We start from the raw sequence: 16,128 nt of genomic DNA on the forward strand, positions 1-16,128 counted from the left end.
CGTCATAATCACGTGGCAGTCATGAGACTTTAGGTTCTGGAACTTTTTCTCTTCCATGTTTATTATTCCCTTTATATTCGACGAGAAGCCATACGGTACCTTAATACTGAGCAGGCATTCAAAGAAGATTTCCTTCTCTTCTTTGGTAAGAGCGTAGCTTGCATGACCCTGATGTATGCCGTCTTTTCCGTGCATACGTTGCTGGTCCTCCCGTGCCTCAGGTGTATCTTTTGTCTTCCCATACACGCCCAAGAAGCCAAGCAGGGTCACACAAAGATTATTCGTCACGTGCATCACGTCGATTGCGGAGCGGACCTCTAGGTCTTTCCAATAGGGCAGGTCCCAAAATATAGATTTCTTCTTCCACATGGGTGCGCGTCCGTCAGCGTCATTCGGAACAGGTTGTCCACCTGGACCCTTTCCAAAGACCACCTTCAAATCCTTGACCATATCATGTACATCAGCACCAGTACGGTGGCGAGGCTTCATCCGGTGATCCGCCTCACCTTTGAAATGCTTGCCTTTGTTTCTTACGGGATGCCTGCTCGGAAGAAATCGATGATGTCCCAGGTACACATTCTTCTTACAATTAGCCAAATATATACTGTCGGTATCGTCCAAACAGTGCGTGCATGCGCGGTATCCCTTGTTTGTCTGTCCTGAAAGGTTACTGAGAGCAGGCCAATCATTGATGGTCACGAACAGCAACGCCTTTAGGTCAAATTCTTCCCCCATGTGCTCATCCCACGCACGTACACCTGTTCCATTCCACAGTTGTAAGAGTTCTTCAACTAATGGCCTTAGGTACACATCAATGTCGTTGCCGGGTTGCTTAGGGCCTTGGATGAGCACTGGCATCATAATGAACTTCCGCTTCATGCACAACCAAGGAGGAAGGTTATACAAACATAGAGTCACAGGCCAGGTGCTATGGTTGCTGCTCTGCTCCCCAAAAGGATTAATGCCATCTGCGCTTAGACCAAACCATACGCTCCTTGCGTCATCTGCAAACTCATTCCCGTACTTTCTTTTGATTTTTGTCCACTCCGACCCGTCAGCGGGTACTCTCAACTTTCCGTCTTTCTGTCTTCTCTGTGCCATCGCATCGCCTTGGCATGCTCTTTGTTTTGGAACAAACGTTTCAACCGTGGTATTATAGGAGCATACCACATCACCTTGGCAGGAATCTTCTTCCTGGGGCGCTCGCCCTCGACATCACCAGGGTCATCGCGGCTGATCTTATAGCGCAATGCACCGCATACCGGGCAAGTGTTCAAATCCTCGTACTCACCGCGGTAGAGGATGCAATCATTAGGGCATGCATGTATCTTCTGCACCTCTAACCCTAGAGGGCAGACAGCCTTCTTTGCTTCGTACGTACTCTCGGGCAATTCGTTATCCTTTGGAAGCATATCCTTTATCATTACCAACAACTTTCCAAATCCCTTGTTAGATACACCATTCTCTGCCTTCCATTGCAGCAATTCCAGTGTGGTGCCCAGCTTTTTCTTGTCACCTACGCAATTCGGGTACAACAATTTTTTGTGATCCTCTAACATGCGCTGCAACTTCTTCTTCTCCAAATCACTTGCGCAGTTTCTCTTTGCATCGGCAATGGCCCGACCTAGATCATCAACGGGCTCATATGATGCCTCTTCTTCAGCTTCTTCCTGCATTGCCGGCTCAGCTTCTTCCCGCATTACCGGCTCAGCTTCTTCTCCCATTGTGTCATCGTATTCAGGGAACCCATGGCCAGGATAGTTGTCGTCGTCCTCTTCTTCTTCATTGTCTTCCATCATAACCCCTCTTTCTCCGTGCTTGGTCCAAACATTATAGTGGGGCACGAAACCGGACTTAAACAGGTGGATGTGAATGGTTCTTGACGTAGAGTAATTTAGACCATTCGTACAGACAGCACATGGACAAGGCATAAAACCATCCGCCTGCTTGTTTGCCTCAGCCGCAAGCAGAAAAGTTTGCATGCCATTAATGAACTCGGGAGAGCATCGGTCATCGTACATCCATTGTCGTCTCATCTTCAATACACAGCACCAAAAACACCAACTTAATACAAGTTCATACATAAAGTTCATACAACACTTAAATGCAACAAACAAATAACTCTCTAGCTAAAGCATTTAAATGCAACAACAAATGCGATCAAGATCGCAACTAAGGTAACAATTGATCCAACAGCATAATGATACCAAGCCTCACTATCGATGGCATATTTTCTAATCTTTCTAATCTTCAAGCGCATTTTCTCCATCTTGATCTTGTGATCATCGACGACATCGGCAACATGCAACTCCAATTCCATCTTCTCCCCCTCAATTCTTTTCAATTTTTCTATCAAGTACTCGTTTTCTCTTTCAACTAAATTTAACCTCTCGACTATAGGGTCGGTTGGAATTTCCGGTTCACATACCTCCTAGAAAAAATATCTATCTCAACTTGATGGGCATAATTTGTCATAAACACAAAATGCAACTAGTTTTAAAAGAGAATATATATACCACATCCGAATCATAACAAGGACGAGGCCCGATGGGGACGGATATCAAAACCATGGCACTATGTATAACAAACAACGTACCGGTAAGATAATTATACGAGTAACTATATATCCAAATCACACAAACATCAATTTTTATATAAAATTTCATGAACAAGAGGCTGACCACAAGGTGGTGCCGGCGACGGGACGGTGCGGGCGATCGACGGTGGTTACGACGGAGATTTAGAAGGCACTAAGTAAATCACACCTACATACGCAAACTAAGTGTCATTTTGACCTCAAATTGCATATAAATCAAATACTAGCACATATATTTCCTCCCAAATTACTAAACTCACAAATTAATCACTATATAAAGCATTGCAAGAGCTAATCTAGCAATGAGAGATGAAAGGACAAAGTTGCTAACCTTTGTGATCATTTGAATGGATGGGGGCCTTCAAATCTTGACAAATTTTGGGCAAAATGTGTGATGAGCTCGATTGGAAGAGGGGAAAAACAGAGAGGAGAGGGGAAAGGGGGAAGAACAGAGCGAGCTCGGGTGGACGAAGGGTTTTTGTACAACCACCTTTAGTACCAGTTCGTGACACGAACCGGTACTAAAGGTGCTGGAGGGGCCCCAGACTGACAACATCCTGCCACCACTCTCATTAGTACCGGTTCGTGGCACGAACCGGTGCTAAAGGTTCGCCACGAACCGGTACTAATGACAGCGGCCCGGCTAGCCGTTGGAACTGGCACTAATGTACACATTAGTGCCGGCTCAAATACAAGCCGGCACTAATGTGCTTCACGTTTGACCCTTTTTCTACTAGTGAACCCTGATACTTCGAAAGAGATTGTCCGTTTTGTACACGAAGTGCATCCAGTTTTTGCCGTAACCCTCTCTACGTTCTTGCACATGCTATGTGGGTGAGATGATGATACCATACCAACTTTTAACCTTTTCAGAGTTCGTTTGAAATGCTTTTCAATTTCAGGTTCTTATAACTCAAAATAATCAGTAAATGCAAGAAAATTTAATAGCTAAAAGAATTATCATAAAATAAAATAAATAAGTAATTTGAAACAAAATTATATAAAATTTAATAAAATATATAAGTATAAACAAAATAAAACAAAATATAATAAACTTTAATCTCTCCCTCTATCCCTAATAATAAAGCACGGATTGACTCCGTGGGTTCACCGTCACAATACGCTTCTTCCCGTGATTTTACGCTTTTAGTTTGGATTTAAAACATATTCGAGGTGGTACTAAAGGGTGATTGCTTCTGGTCATCCGTCGCTTTGTTTCTTCGTAAGATGCGTTTGATTTCCTGGTACGTCGCCAAGTTGGGCTGCCGCCTCGCTTCTTCCCGTCGCTCAGATGGGCCTGGCAGGGCCTGCACCCATGGTAAAAGTTATGTGATAATCAAACGCACCCTTTCATACTATCATCAGAAGATTCTAATCAAGGTAGCCTGGAATAGTACCACCTTGCTTCATTGAAAGAATTCTCCCCAATTTAAATACGTTCGCAGGTTGTCTGCAATATCAACCAGTCTCCTCAGGAATCAACAAACAGACATGAGAATTGTGCACACACGATAAGAAAGAAATGGGACGGCTCGGTGGGCAAGGAGGAGGCCAACAACGAGAACACACAAGGAGGAGGCAGACGGTCCATGGCGCTCCGGTGGTGCACGGATCAGAAAGAAGACAGAGATGAGGGATCAGAGAGAAGAGAAAAGGGAGCGGAGAAGACAGAGGGAGGGGGGAGCTCACTCACCTCGCCGACGAGCGCAACGGCAACGAAGGGGAAGCACGGGAGCAGGGGACGCGCGCAGGCGAGGTGGTACCGTGGGCGGGCGTGAATGGAACAAAGAAAGAAGCCTTGGTAGTTGCGGCTGGTCGGACACCCGCGGCCGCGCACTCCCGCATCTCTCTGGGCGTCCTCCCTGGCTCCCGCGGAGAAGGGGGGGCGGGAGACGGAGAGTGTCTCGTGGCTGGCAAGGAGGAAGGAAGAGGGAGAGAGGGGCTGGTGGAGGAGCAAGGCTCTGTTGGACTGTCGCCATTATTCCAACCCACATCTTTGGATCAGAGATGTGAATCTGGTGGGTGGGAGACGACATCGACTGGATAACTCGTGGTGTGCGTGGCTGGCATGCGGATGCTATGTCCGGTCAGCGTGGTTTGCGATGTGGTACATACGCAGGCGGCGAAGCATAATGGCCGGCTGCGTGCGTGTCGCAGGTACTGTGGGGTGCCGTCCTTGGTTCCTTGGGGGAAGATTAATCGGAACTACGGTACTATAAGCAGCTAGCGGACGGCCTCCACTTTGTCTACCGCATGTACGGTTGGATCAGTACGATTGATCGTGCACAAATCGTCCAGCGCATGGCCAATGTGAAGGCAAATGGAAGACCACTTAAATGGACCTAGAGTTTCTACACCCAGGTCCTGGTGTGAACAGTAAGATAAAAAATTCAAAAAATTGATTTTTTGGCATCCTTTTATAAATGTTTGTTGTGCATGCAAAATTTCATTACAAAATCACATTGGTAGAAGGCCTCGTAAAAAAACAAAATTGGTGCTCTAAAAATATTACTTGCAGAATTGGTTTTGTTTTTTATATGACTTCCACCAATGTAATTTCGCGATGAAATTTTGCATGCAAAACAAATATTTGTGAAAGTATGACATAAAAAAAAGTTCAGATTTTTTTTGATTTTTTTTCTATTTTACTGTACACACGAGGAGCAAGGGCCAGCATTAGCTCCAGAATTAGTTCAGGGTATTAAATTCTGGTCCAATGAATTTTTGCTTTTTAAGTTTCAAGTTCCTAAATAAACATTAGCTCAGGGTATGGACCTGATTGAAAGGATTCTAATACGCAATATGCACTCACAATTTCCTAGAGGGAATGTCCACCTCAACCATATGGCAGGAGCTTTGCGTAAATTCATTCATCTTTGATCTAATCGGTACTTCAATAAAATACAAAAAAATGTTCAATACTCTATCCATGAAGTGGTATTCCAGTTCGTACTTTTTTTAATCGCTTGCCGATTGACACTAACTATAGGTCCATTTTGTATGGCGAAGTCACATATACGATACCTAAGTTCAATCACAAGTTCCCGTACGCGACATTGCCTCACAACCAAGCTCATCGGCTTGGAATTGAAAGACGTGAATAGTTGGACCACATGGCCATCGTCGATGATGGTGGCGTACAGAAGTGGCAACACGAATGGATTGCTTGGCGCATACGAAAATTTTATCCTCCCGTTGCAATGCATGGGTTCTTTTTTGCTAGTAATAATAAAGCACGGATTGAGTCGGCCGGGTTCACCATCGCGGCGTTTTTACAAAAAAGTCCCTGTGGTTTATGGTATTAAACCTGCAGTCTATATTATAAGCCATAAGCCAAACGAACTGGTATGGACGAGATAAAAGAAAAAGAACCCTACCTCCCGATCCCATCTCAACCAGCTCCAGCGCGCCGCCACCTCCTGCCGGCCGCTCCCCTCCGCCCCCCAACCCACCCCTCGGCGGCGCGCGCCGCCACTGACGCCACGGCCGTTGGCGGCTTCCCCCCGTCCTGACCCCGAATCCCTCGAGCGCCGCCGCCGCCACCCCGGCAGCCCCTCTCGGCGATGACCACGGGTGCGCCTCCCACTCCCTCGAGACTCCAGCTCCCCGGCGGCCTTCCCTCCTCCCCCCCCAAGTCCACGACCACTGCTGCTTCGAGGCCGAGGAGGCCATCGGGTAGCAGCGAGCTTAGGTCGGGGTCGTAGTCCAGCAATGCAAGGAGCCAAGGAGGGTGGTCCAGCCGAGAGAAGGATGTTGCGAGAGGGGATGAAGCGGCAGTTGCGCGGCCGCGTTGACCCGAGCTGGTTGCGAGAGCGGATGGAGTGGCGGCTGCACGGTTTCCTTATTGGAGGTGCCGGTATGCACGCACGCCTTCTTGATTTTGTGCCTGCCTCTTTCCTGACAGGATTCTGACTCTGCCTGGGCGTTCTTCTACTTTGTGTGTGTTCAGAACGATGCACTAATGCAGGTTTCGTATACACATGCTTTTCTTTTTTCTTCTTCGTTGCATATCTATGAATCTTGTGAGCCATGATTGGCATGCTGCTGTGTATGTCATTCTGTCACTTAGAGGCGCTGCTACTACCTAATTTTTATGCTAGAAATAACTAACAAATACAGACAGAATGTACAAATTTATTACACATGATTGAGGGCAATAATCTATATATTTCCTGCAGTACCTGTGAGCCCGTTGACGAACTCGCAAAATATGGATGGAGCTGCAACCTGATCACCGGGGCCAAGAGGGAGCCCCAAATAAACCATTTTTACAAGGTGAGACACTTAATTTCTTGCCAAACATTTTTACAAGTGATGGAAATGCAGTGGATGTTTATTGTAGTTGAACAAAACCATCGCTGATGCCAGAGTGGATAAAAATGATGATAAGAGCATTACAGATAATGGAATGGTGGGGTCGAGGTAGAAAGACACAAACCACCTCCATAAACAAAACAAAACTGCTTGTGCCATCCTTATACATCAAGTAGTAATGGCGGCAATGGTAAAAGATGCACGCACTAATAGTTATAGTCTGCTAAACTGTCAGTACTTATGCCTACTAAAGTAGCAGCAACACCGGAGTTTTGTTTAGTGCCGTCTCTGCAGCCGTTCTATAATCCCGTTCGTTGCGAAATCTATTGCCAGTACCGAGAGTATTTACAACCCTTTCCTTACTGAACTGAGCAGCAGGCTTCTCCTCTCCTTGGTTTACTTTGTGGTTTGCTGAATGATGTTGGCCCTGGGCGTACAAGATGTGCTTTGTTGGTGACAACCATTAATAATATGTCTGTGTAACATACTATATAGGTGTGAAATTATGATTTTAGCTCGCAGTGCACTAACGGACTGTCTAATTCTGTTGAACTCGAAGCTTGTGTGAGATGTGAGGAATGGCCATATTCTTATTCATCGTTTTTTTATTTTTATTTGGTTGCCTGCACTGAATTATCTTGAGGTTCTGATAATTATTGTGAAAGTTACATTATGTCTGTGACCTGAATTAATTCACGTTAATAAATTGAATTATCGATGCAATTGCGAAGTTAGATAATGCAGTGTGTACTCTTGCTCTCCCGTTGCAACACACGGGAACATTTGCTATCAATTTTCAAAGATTGACATGGCTATTGTTTTTGCTTTCCTGCTCAAGACAGAAAAGGGATTGTTGAGGCTGATTTGTGTTTGTGCAAGCTGAACTCAAAGGAACCTCCGCCGAAGATTTACGAGGTGAAGGACTCGAACTGTATCTCATGCCCACTTGGCCATACCTGGGTTGGATGCCAGCAGCCCTCCGATTGCGCGTCTGGTCCGCCTCTCCGAGTCTCCGTCGGCCAGTTGTTCTTCTCGTTCATCGCCGTACAGCTCCTCACCAGCAAACTCCTGTGCTTCTCCACCAGAATCAATTCCCGAGCTGTTGATATCCCCTATTCCTCGAAGGATATGCCCAAGGTAATTTGTTCCACAAGATGAGTGCTGCAGTATTTGTATGAACTGGAGTACTGTACTGTTGCAGTAGCGTGGTTCGAAAATCCTTTCTTTTTCAGTTATATATTAGAACAAAACTTGTACGGTTTGGTCTGCATTTTCACAATCAATATGTGGTGTTGAAATAGTGTAAATTGTTTAACTTGCTTTTTGGCCAGTATCCCTGTATATGTGGATGTATTGTTGCTTTTCACAATCAATTTGTAAAGTTGCTTAATGTACTGTTTGGTCTGCGTTTTTAGTCTGTATCCCTGAATCGCTGCCCTTAAGCTCTTTTTCATTTCTATAATTTGTGAGCACGAGCATGAAAAGAAAATATCCCATGTTGAAACGTGAGCAAGCCTTGGTGAACGAACTGATATTTTCCCTGCATTACAGGTGAAGCAAAAAAACAGTGCCCTATAAGCTCCGCGGCCTCGAGGCCAATCCCCAGGTTGATGCTACTGTGCTACTGACTTTGCCACACCCCTATTACAGTTTACAGTTTAATTTATCAGAGAAACTCGATAAGTGCTTGGGGCTGGTGTGCTACGGTTGGTTTAGGCATGTGTACGAGAAGGCGGCGGCCACTATAAGATTACTCTCCTGATTTAGGACGGGTTTTTATTTTGCTGCTATTATGAGAAAAAATAAGAGAGAAAGGATTGTTATTTTTGCTGCTACAATATGATGCTCTGTTGTTACTATTTATTGTATCAACTATTTGTCGTGTGAACTACCTATCAGATTTAGGCTTGGATGATTCAGATAGGATGGAAGATGCGTAGGAATTCGTCCGTGACATTCTCAATGAATTCGATCCGTCGCCAGCGAGCTTCATCATGTAAGGCCTTTAGTGATTTCGTTCAAATTTATCCAGCAACAATTGCATGACTCTAGACCTGAACAATTGCACCCTATGAAAAATAATAATTACATACAATGTGGGGTTGGTTAGTTGTATCATTGTCTCCCAACACTGACACTATTTGACAGCCAGCCATGACCATCGATTTAATTCATTTTTTAGTTTCCTACTATTTTTCTAGCTAAGTGAAATATCTCTAAAGTTATGAAACTTACCTACACCCATGACTTGACTCTTGGTTGCGAATTCTAAATGAAGTACATGCAACCAATCTTTTTGAATGAATTTATTGATGGTTTGAATGGTTATTCTTCACTATGGGTGCATGGCTATTCTTGGGTTTGAGCCTTAGGCATGCAGCAATGAGATCTAATTGCATTGTTTGTTAACTATTTAAACTGAAATCATTCATCAATTTTGATCAGAAATATTATCCCAATACTTTTGATACTGTACTTCGATTTCGATAACAAAAATTGTTTCAACTTGCCATGTGGAAAATCAAGTAAGAGCATATCCATGTTTAATTATTAGTTTTTTTTTCTGAGAATGGTACGGGATTTTCAAACTGAAAAAGTAATTATTGTTTGAAAATTATATTTAACAAAAATCATTTGAAAAATTTGTTATGATATGATTGTTTGACTGATTGCAATGTTGTTTCAGTGGTAGTCTTTTTCAACTGTCTAAGCCTATATTTATTTTTTGTACATCGGGTGCAACGCACGGGCCTTTTTGCTAGTAACATAAATAAAATTTATGAAACTAAAATTATCAGAGTACTTTCTGTTCAAAACATTATAAGCAACCTCTAGCATTATTGAAACTAAAATTATATAAAATTGATGCAACTAAAATTATCAAAGTATTTTCTATTCAAAATCATTAAAAGCAAAAAGAATTTTCATAAAGAACTTTTTTTGTTAGAAACTTTAATAGAAAAAAGAATTATCATAAAATAAAATAAATAAGTAATTAGAATAAAGTAAAATAAAATAAATAAGTATTTTGTTGTAAGTAGAAACAAAACAAAATAAATAAAGCAAAAAAATAAAACAAAAAAATAGGGAAAAAATAAAAAATTGCCACCTACTGGGCCACCACGGCCTGAATACGACTGGAAACCCATCCATGGGCCAGGATTCAGGCCCGCAGAAGGCCCAATAGGCCCATCAGGCATAGCAGTAACAATTAGGCCCGTAAGTCTGCAATGGAGAGGAGCTCGAGAGGGGTGTGGCAGTGGGGCTTATAAACCACTGCGCACCCCTCTCAACTAGCGAGGTGGGACTAAACTTTTGGCCCCGACACGGGCAGCACAGGGCCTTTGGTCCCGGTTGGTGCCACCAACCGGGACTAAAGGGGTGCATTGGTACCGGTTCGTGGCGCCAATCGGAACCAATGCCCCACCTTTAGTCCCGGTTGGTGCCACTAACTAGGACCAAAGGCCTCTGCTTCCCGCCCTTTGGGCTGCTGAGAAGAGACCTTTGGTCCCGGTTGGTGGCACCAACCGGGACTAAAGGAGGAATTGGTCCCGATTAGTGCTATGAACCGGGACCAATGCCCTGGGTATATAAGAAAACAGTTAGCGGTTTCGACCAAATCCATCACTTCTTCTCCCCCGACGCCCCTGCTCCTCCTCGCCGTCGCCGCCCGACGCCCCTGCTGCTCCACCTTGCCGTCGCCGCCGCCACCGACGCAGTCAGGCTGCTCGACGTCGCTGTCGCCGCCGCCACCGACGCCGTCAGGCTGCTCAACATCACCGCCGACGCCGCTGACGCCCTCTGCCCCAACGACGGCGTCGACCCTCGCGCCCCTGCCGGCCCCGACGCGCCGCCCACCGTGCCCCGCCGCCCCCTATGAGCACCAGCCAGCTCCCGCACCCCTCCCTGTCCCGCGCCCCTGCCCTGCCCCGTCGACGCCGGCGCCGGCCCCTGCGCCGTGCCCCTCCGCCCCTGCGCTGTGCTAGCTATTAGATTTTTAGATGTTTTTAGATGCTATTTTCAGATGTTTTACATGTTTTTTAGATTATTTTAGTTTTATGTTTATTTTAGTTTTAAGATTAGGAAAATTTCAGATGTGTAGTTATATTTATTTAGATGTGTAGTTAATTTAGATGTTGTAATTCGTTCATAAAAATTGTGCACTTTTGTATAGAAACTTTAATTTTTTCCACACTACAAGAAACCTGTTAATCCATGACGAATTTCTGTTGACGTTCTTATAAACTGTCACAGATTGACCAGCTGGGCCTAGCCAGGTCTAAACTTTTTTTATATAAACTATTCAGACCGTCACGGATGGCTCCTGCTGATGTGTTGTATCCTGTATGGCGTCCAAGCTGCTTTCTGATTGGTCCATACCACCCTCCCACGGATCGCGTATAACCACCGTCCATCGCCCTCGGATCCAACGGTAGGCACAGTCACCCCTCTCGCTCTCCCCTTTCTTCCTCCAACCCGAGCCGCCTCTGGCTGCTCTTCCATCGAGAGGAACGAAGCCCCTCCCTCCCCCCTCCCCTGTGCTCCGTCTTCTATCTCACCTCCCGTGATCTCTGCCGTCCCACCTCCCCCGATTCACCTTCAGATCGAGGCTTCCAGATGCTGCGTCGAGAGTAGCACCGCCACGCCCAACTCCGCTCCCTTCTGGTGCTACTCCATGCTCAGCAGATCTGGTCGCGAAAAGGACGGCGCCCCATCACCCCTGCTGGATCCGCCGAGCCAGCTGCCGGATCTATCGAGATCGCGCCGGGATCCCCAGCCTTGCTCCTCCCCTGCCTTCTCCTCCGTCGACAGTAGGCAGCAGAGCAAGGCGCGGGCGACTGCTCCGGCCAGAGGGGGGCGTGAGGTGCGACGCGACCTCACTGGGGCGCGACTCCGTTAGCCAGCACCGGCGCCCAACTGGGATCCACCGAACCCAGGCGCGGCCTACGGCGGGCATGCGGATTTGAGTTCAACAGGAGAGCTCGCACGAGATTGAGCGCTGCTCCCGTCTTCCAGCGAACCCAAAAGAGAGCAGAGGAGGAGATTACCAAGGGCGTTGGTCCATCGATCGGTATCGACCTCGGGATGACCTACTCCTGCGTTGGCATGTGGCAGAAGGTCAACATCATGGGCAACGACCAGGCCACCATGGCAACTGCACCACGCCCTCCTACGTCTCCATCATCAGCGACGCCGCCAGGAACCAGGTCGCAATGAACTCCACCAACAGCGTCTTCTGTACGTGCATCAATCTAGAATTTCTTCTAGTACGCGTCGTCGTTGCTCTTTTTCATATGCACACAATATGATAGTTGGGGTTGGACCTATGATTATTTGAATAATATAATCAGATGTATGTGTCGTCGAATCTGTCATGCAGTCCCTTGTTTCTGAGATTTATTATTAGTTCATATCTGCAAGTCTATTCTCTGTTTTGAGATTTGTTTTGCTATGTTAGGTTCTCAAATTAGATACTTGAGAATCGATGCCTTGAATTAAGCTGCGATGCTACCTTAGTATTATATTCCGCTGTTTCAGATTGAACATAGCTTTACTCTAGTATTAGATTCATAAATTACCATAGGATCAGAATTACGCTATTGATTGATACGTCTTTTCAATTAAGCTGCATTATTAGATTCCCATGTATAGTACAGAAGGGATGACTTGAATTATTGTCGAGAAACTACCTTAGGATTGAAATTATGCTACCTAATTTTGTATTTCTGTTCTTTGTTATCCTTCTGGAACAGTTGTAGTCCACTGTAGCATACTGAATGTACCTCCTTGTTCTAAAGAAATAACATGCCTAGATTATATTGTATATCTCAGTGGTATTTTGGGAAATTATGCTTTGTTTTAGTAAATCAAGAAATTCATTGTTGAACCATGCAACCAATAAATTTAGATCATACCAGCTCAATGAATTTTGGGAACCATTGTCTTTCAAGATGAGAGCGACACAGTTTGAGATGATCTCTTCTACACTCAGATATTTTGATTTTGTATTCAGAGTAATCAAGAGTGCCGATCTATTCCCTTAAGTAAAATCCAATTAGCTACGATTAACTTATATAATGTCACGAGAAATCTTGTTTCTTAAACATGTACATCTTTAGAAAATGTCTCTATTCATTATCATTGCACAAATAGTCAGTAAAATTGTTCAACGTGAAGAACAGGGCAGCCTATTGGTCGGTCGCTTAAGGATGGCATGCTGACGCATTTAGTCCACTTGAATTATGTAGCTGGTCTTATTTTTGCTAATACTAGCAGATAACATGTAAGTGGTTTATCGTTTCAAACTCCATTTGTTTAGAATGTAGGAATTCCCACAATGGGCATGATTGTAACATCAGCTCAATAGTGATGTATGAAGTTGTTGTGTTGGTGATAGTAGATTCTCGTGGATATATTGGTGCGCTAAAAGTTGGTTTGAAGCTAGTGGAATCTAGTAGTTTCATTTTTTGGTTTTCTGCCTTTTTTCTTTTCTTTTGACACTCAAACACACACAACAAAACTTTAAGATGTGATATATGTTTGACAAGCTGCAGGCTTTTATGATCCCCCTTTCTATCTCATTCACAAGTCACAACAGTTCACTGGTCTATTTCATTCATAGAAAATCCTTTGACAATGCCACTCTTTTATACCAGGTGTATGTTGTATCTGAGTATAATTTCTATGATTTCAATAATTGGAAACTTGCTTGTTTTCAAATATATAGCAACTGTCCATTATTTTCACTAACATCTTTGACCTTTGGTTTGAAGGTTCGCCACTGTTGAGTATTGGAGATCGTGTGTGATTGAAACAGCATTGACATCGATCTTGGCGAGGATGACACATGGCTTGCTGGCCTTAAACATATTTTGTACTGAGATATCTGTAATGTCTCATGTGACGTTTTTTTGTAATTTTGACATAGGCTGTTATGGTTCTGCATGGTTCTTGTGATGTTCTAATGGTTGTCTTAATGTGACCTTAATGATGCTTAATTTGTGATTGGTGTGATTGGCGTATTGGTAATCAATACTGGTTTTATTTTTTTAATCCGAATTGGTTCAAATGCTAATGGGCTGCCCAAAATAATAGGGCCAATGATAACATTGTCACACAACTAAATTTGTGGGCCAACATCCTAATTGGGTCGATTACTTGAAGGCCCAGAACTGAAAGTGGGCTGGTAACTCTAAAGGCCGCCACGTCAGATCCTTGCGAGTTGCCAGGTCAGATGATGGCATGGCCTGCAAGTTAACGCCGTTACCTGCCAGAGATCGGTGACAGTCAAAGACCGTCATAGATTTGTGACGGTTCATTTATTCGTCATGAAATGTGTGGTGGTCAAATTATGACGCGATATACATGACAGATTTTAAATCCGTCATGGGTGCCCTTTGATGACAGTTATGTGCTTATGTGTGACGGTATAAATCTGTCATGGATTAACAGATTTCTTGTAGTGTCATATGTACGAAAATGTAGAGTGAAAATGAAAACAAACATATAAGAAAAAACAAAGGAAAAAATGAAGAAGGAAAAGAAAACCGCCCGGCCTGGCCACCACCGCATTTTCATAAAGTGTTTCCACCGAGTCCACGTCGCACCGATCGAGCACCCGCGGCGAAGCAAGTCTTTTTTTAAGGTAGTTCTTTGTTAAAGTGAGGGGGACGTCGGACATTACATGAGGCGGGGGGGGGGGGGGGGGGGGCGTCGGACCTTACATGAGGGGGGACGTCGGAAAAAATAAGAAGAGGAAGAAGAAGAAAAAAAAGAGGAGAAGAAGGAATAGAGGAGTGGAAGACTTTTTTCTTCTACTCCTCTATTCCTTCTTCATCTCCTCTTTTTTTTCTTCTTCTTTTTTATCGGGAATGAGGGTGTCGAGGATCACCGAGCGGTCGAGGGTCGCGAACTAGGGCAGAGGGTCGAGGGTCACTGAGGGTTCGAGGGTCGTCGAGGGTTCGAGGGGCGAGGGTCGTCGAGGGGTCGAGTGTCGAGGAACGCCGAGGGGTTTTGTTGAATCCTTTGACAGTAGCTAGACAAACGTGAAGCGTTGCCGAAGCCACCCCAAACCCGGGAAAAGCTAGCGGTCTACGTTTGCCACTAATATATCCACCTGCTTCATGTTTAGAAAAGTGTATATATGTATGTATGTTCTCTGTGTATATATGTTCATATATGCAAAAGTTAGATATTTAGAAAAGTGAGCACCCCCTCTCGACCGTGATAACTTATACCACGGGAGCACCCCCCGGCCATCTCGCTCGACCAAAACTCTCGAAGACAACCAAACCCTAGAAAAAACGATGTCGGTCTCCTACCCCCTCCCGTCGCGCCCCTACCCGACAAACTCTCTCGAGGCCACCCAAATTTACCAAGTTAAAAGAGCGTTGTCGTCGAGGCCACCCCAAACCCTTGAAGCGTTGTCAAGGCCACCCCAAACCCTTGAAGCGTTGCCGAGGCCACCCCAAACCCTTGAGAAGCAGCGTCGAGGCCACTAATATGATTCCTTATTGTGATTAGCTAGCTAGTTCTACATTTGCCACTAATATACCCATCTGTCATGTTTGAATAATAATTGCCATGTTGTAAATATTTGCAGAAACTATGGAGCACCCCCGAGACGAAGCAACAGAAGCGATGTTGGGGGACATAATCGCAAAAGGAAGTGACACCGTCTTGTCGTTTCTCAACGACATCGGTGGTCTGGAAGGACAGGGTGAAGAAGCAGGCTATGATTATGATGGCTCCGGTGACCCAATGCCGGTACAAGAAGGAGACCGTGATGACGGCTCCGGTGACCGAACCGAGTCCGGCCAGGTATATATATTAGTTAAGCCTGTGCTGACTAGCTAATTGATGCATTCATTATTTTCGTATGTACACATATTAATTAACTCTCGTCTTTCTTCTTTTTTCTAGCCCGTTGTGGGCCAAGGCTGAGAATGACCTGGTTGATAAAGGGGTCGAACCAGAGACATTTAATTGGCCCGACTGTTGCCGGACTTGGTTCTTCGGGGTTGGCAGAACCTTGAACCCTGTATCGGGGAAGTGCGTTTGGACGAATGAGCAACTGAGAATACCCGTCACGAAGCTTCAACAATATATCAATGCAGCGTAGCAAGGGACGTTCGTTCCAGACAGAGAGAACGACGAGCTCACAATGGCCCTCGGGAATCCTGAGCATCCTGGACGGACACGAGGCACGCCAGGCTCCG

General features: G+C 45.1%; 1 protein-coding gene and 1 long non-coding RNA gene across 5 annotated transcripts; both read left to right on the forward strand.

Moving 5' to 3' along the window:
- The first annotated feature begins 5,964 nt into the window (after positions 1–5,964).
- On the forward strand, positions 5,965–8,803 carry LOC125522351. Of its 4 annotated transcripts, XM_048687414.1 has the most exons (4): positions 5,965–6,452; positions 6,775–6,871; positions 7,749–8,047; positions 8,462–8,803. In XM_048687414.1, the coding sequence occupies exons 2-4, from the start codon at positions 6,811–6,813 to the stop codon at positions 8,486–8,488; spliced, it is 387 nt and encodes a 128-aa protein (XP_048543371.1). In that variant the 5' UTR covers positions 5,965–6,452; positions 6,775–6,810; the 3' UTR covers positions 8,489–8,803. The 4 variants fall into 4 exon arrangements, 1 of the variants encoding a protein (XP_048543371.1); XR_007289738.1 differs by lacking the exon at positions 8,462–8,803 and having other exon boundaries at positions 5,965–6,563; positions 7,749–8,429; XR_007289737.1 differs by lacking the exon at positions 8,462–8,803 and having other exon boundaries at positions 5,965–6,563; positions 7,753–8,429.
- A 2,558-nt stretch (positions 8,804–11,361) lies between these two features.
- On the forward strand, positions 11,362–13,943 carry LOC125520717. Its single transcript, XR_007288790.1, has 2 exons — positions 11,362–12,148; positions 13,684–13,943. It is a non-coding gene; the product is annotated as an uncharacterized LOC125520717 (long non-coding RNA).
- Positions 13,944–16,128: the final 2,185 nt, after the last annotated feature.

Source organism: Triticum urartu, chromosome 7 (assembly GCF_003073215.2).
Source record: "Triticum urartu cultivar G1812 chromosome 7, Tu2.1, whole genome shotgun sequence".
Taxonomy (NCBI): domain Eukaryota; kingdom Viridiplantae; phylum Streptophyta; class Magnoliopsida; order Poales; family Poaceae; genus Triticum; species Triticum urartu.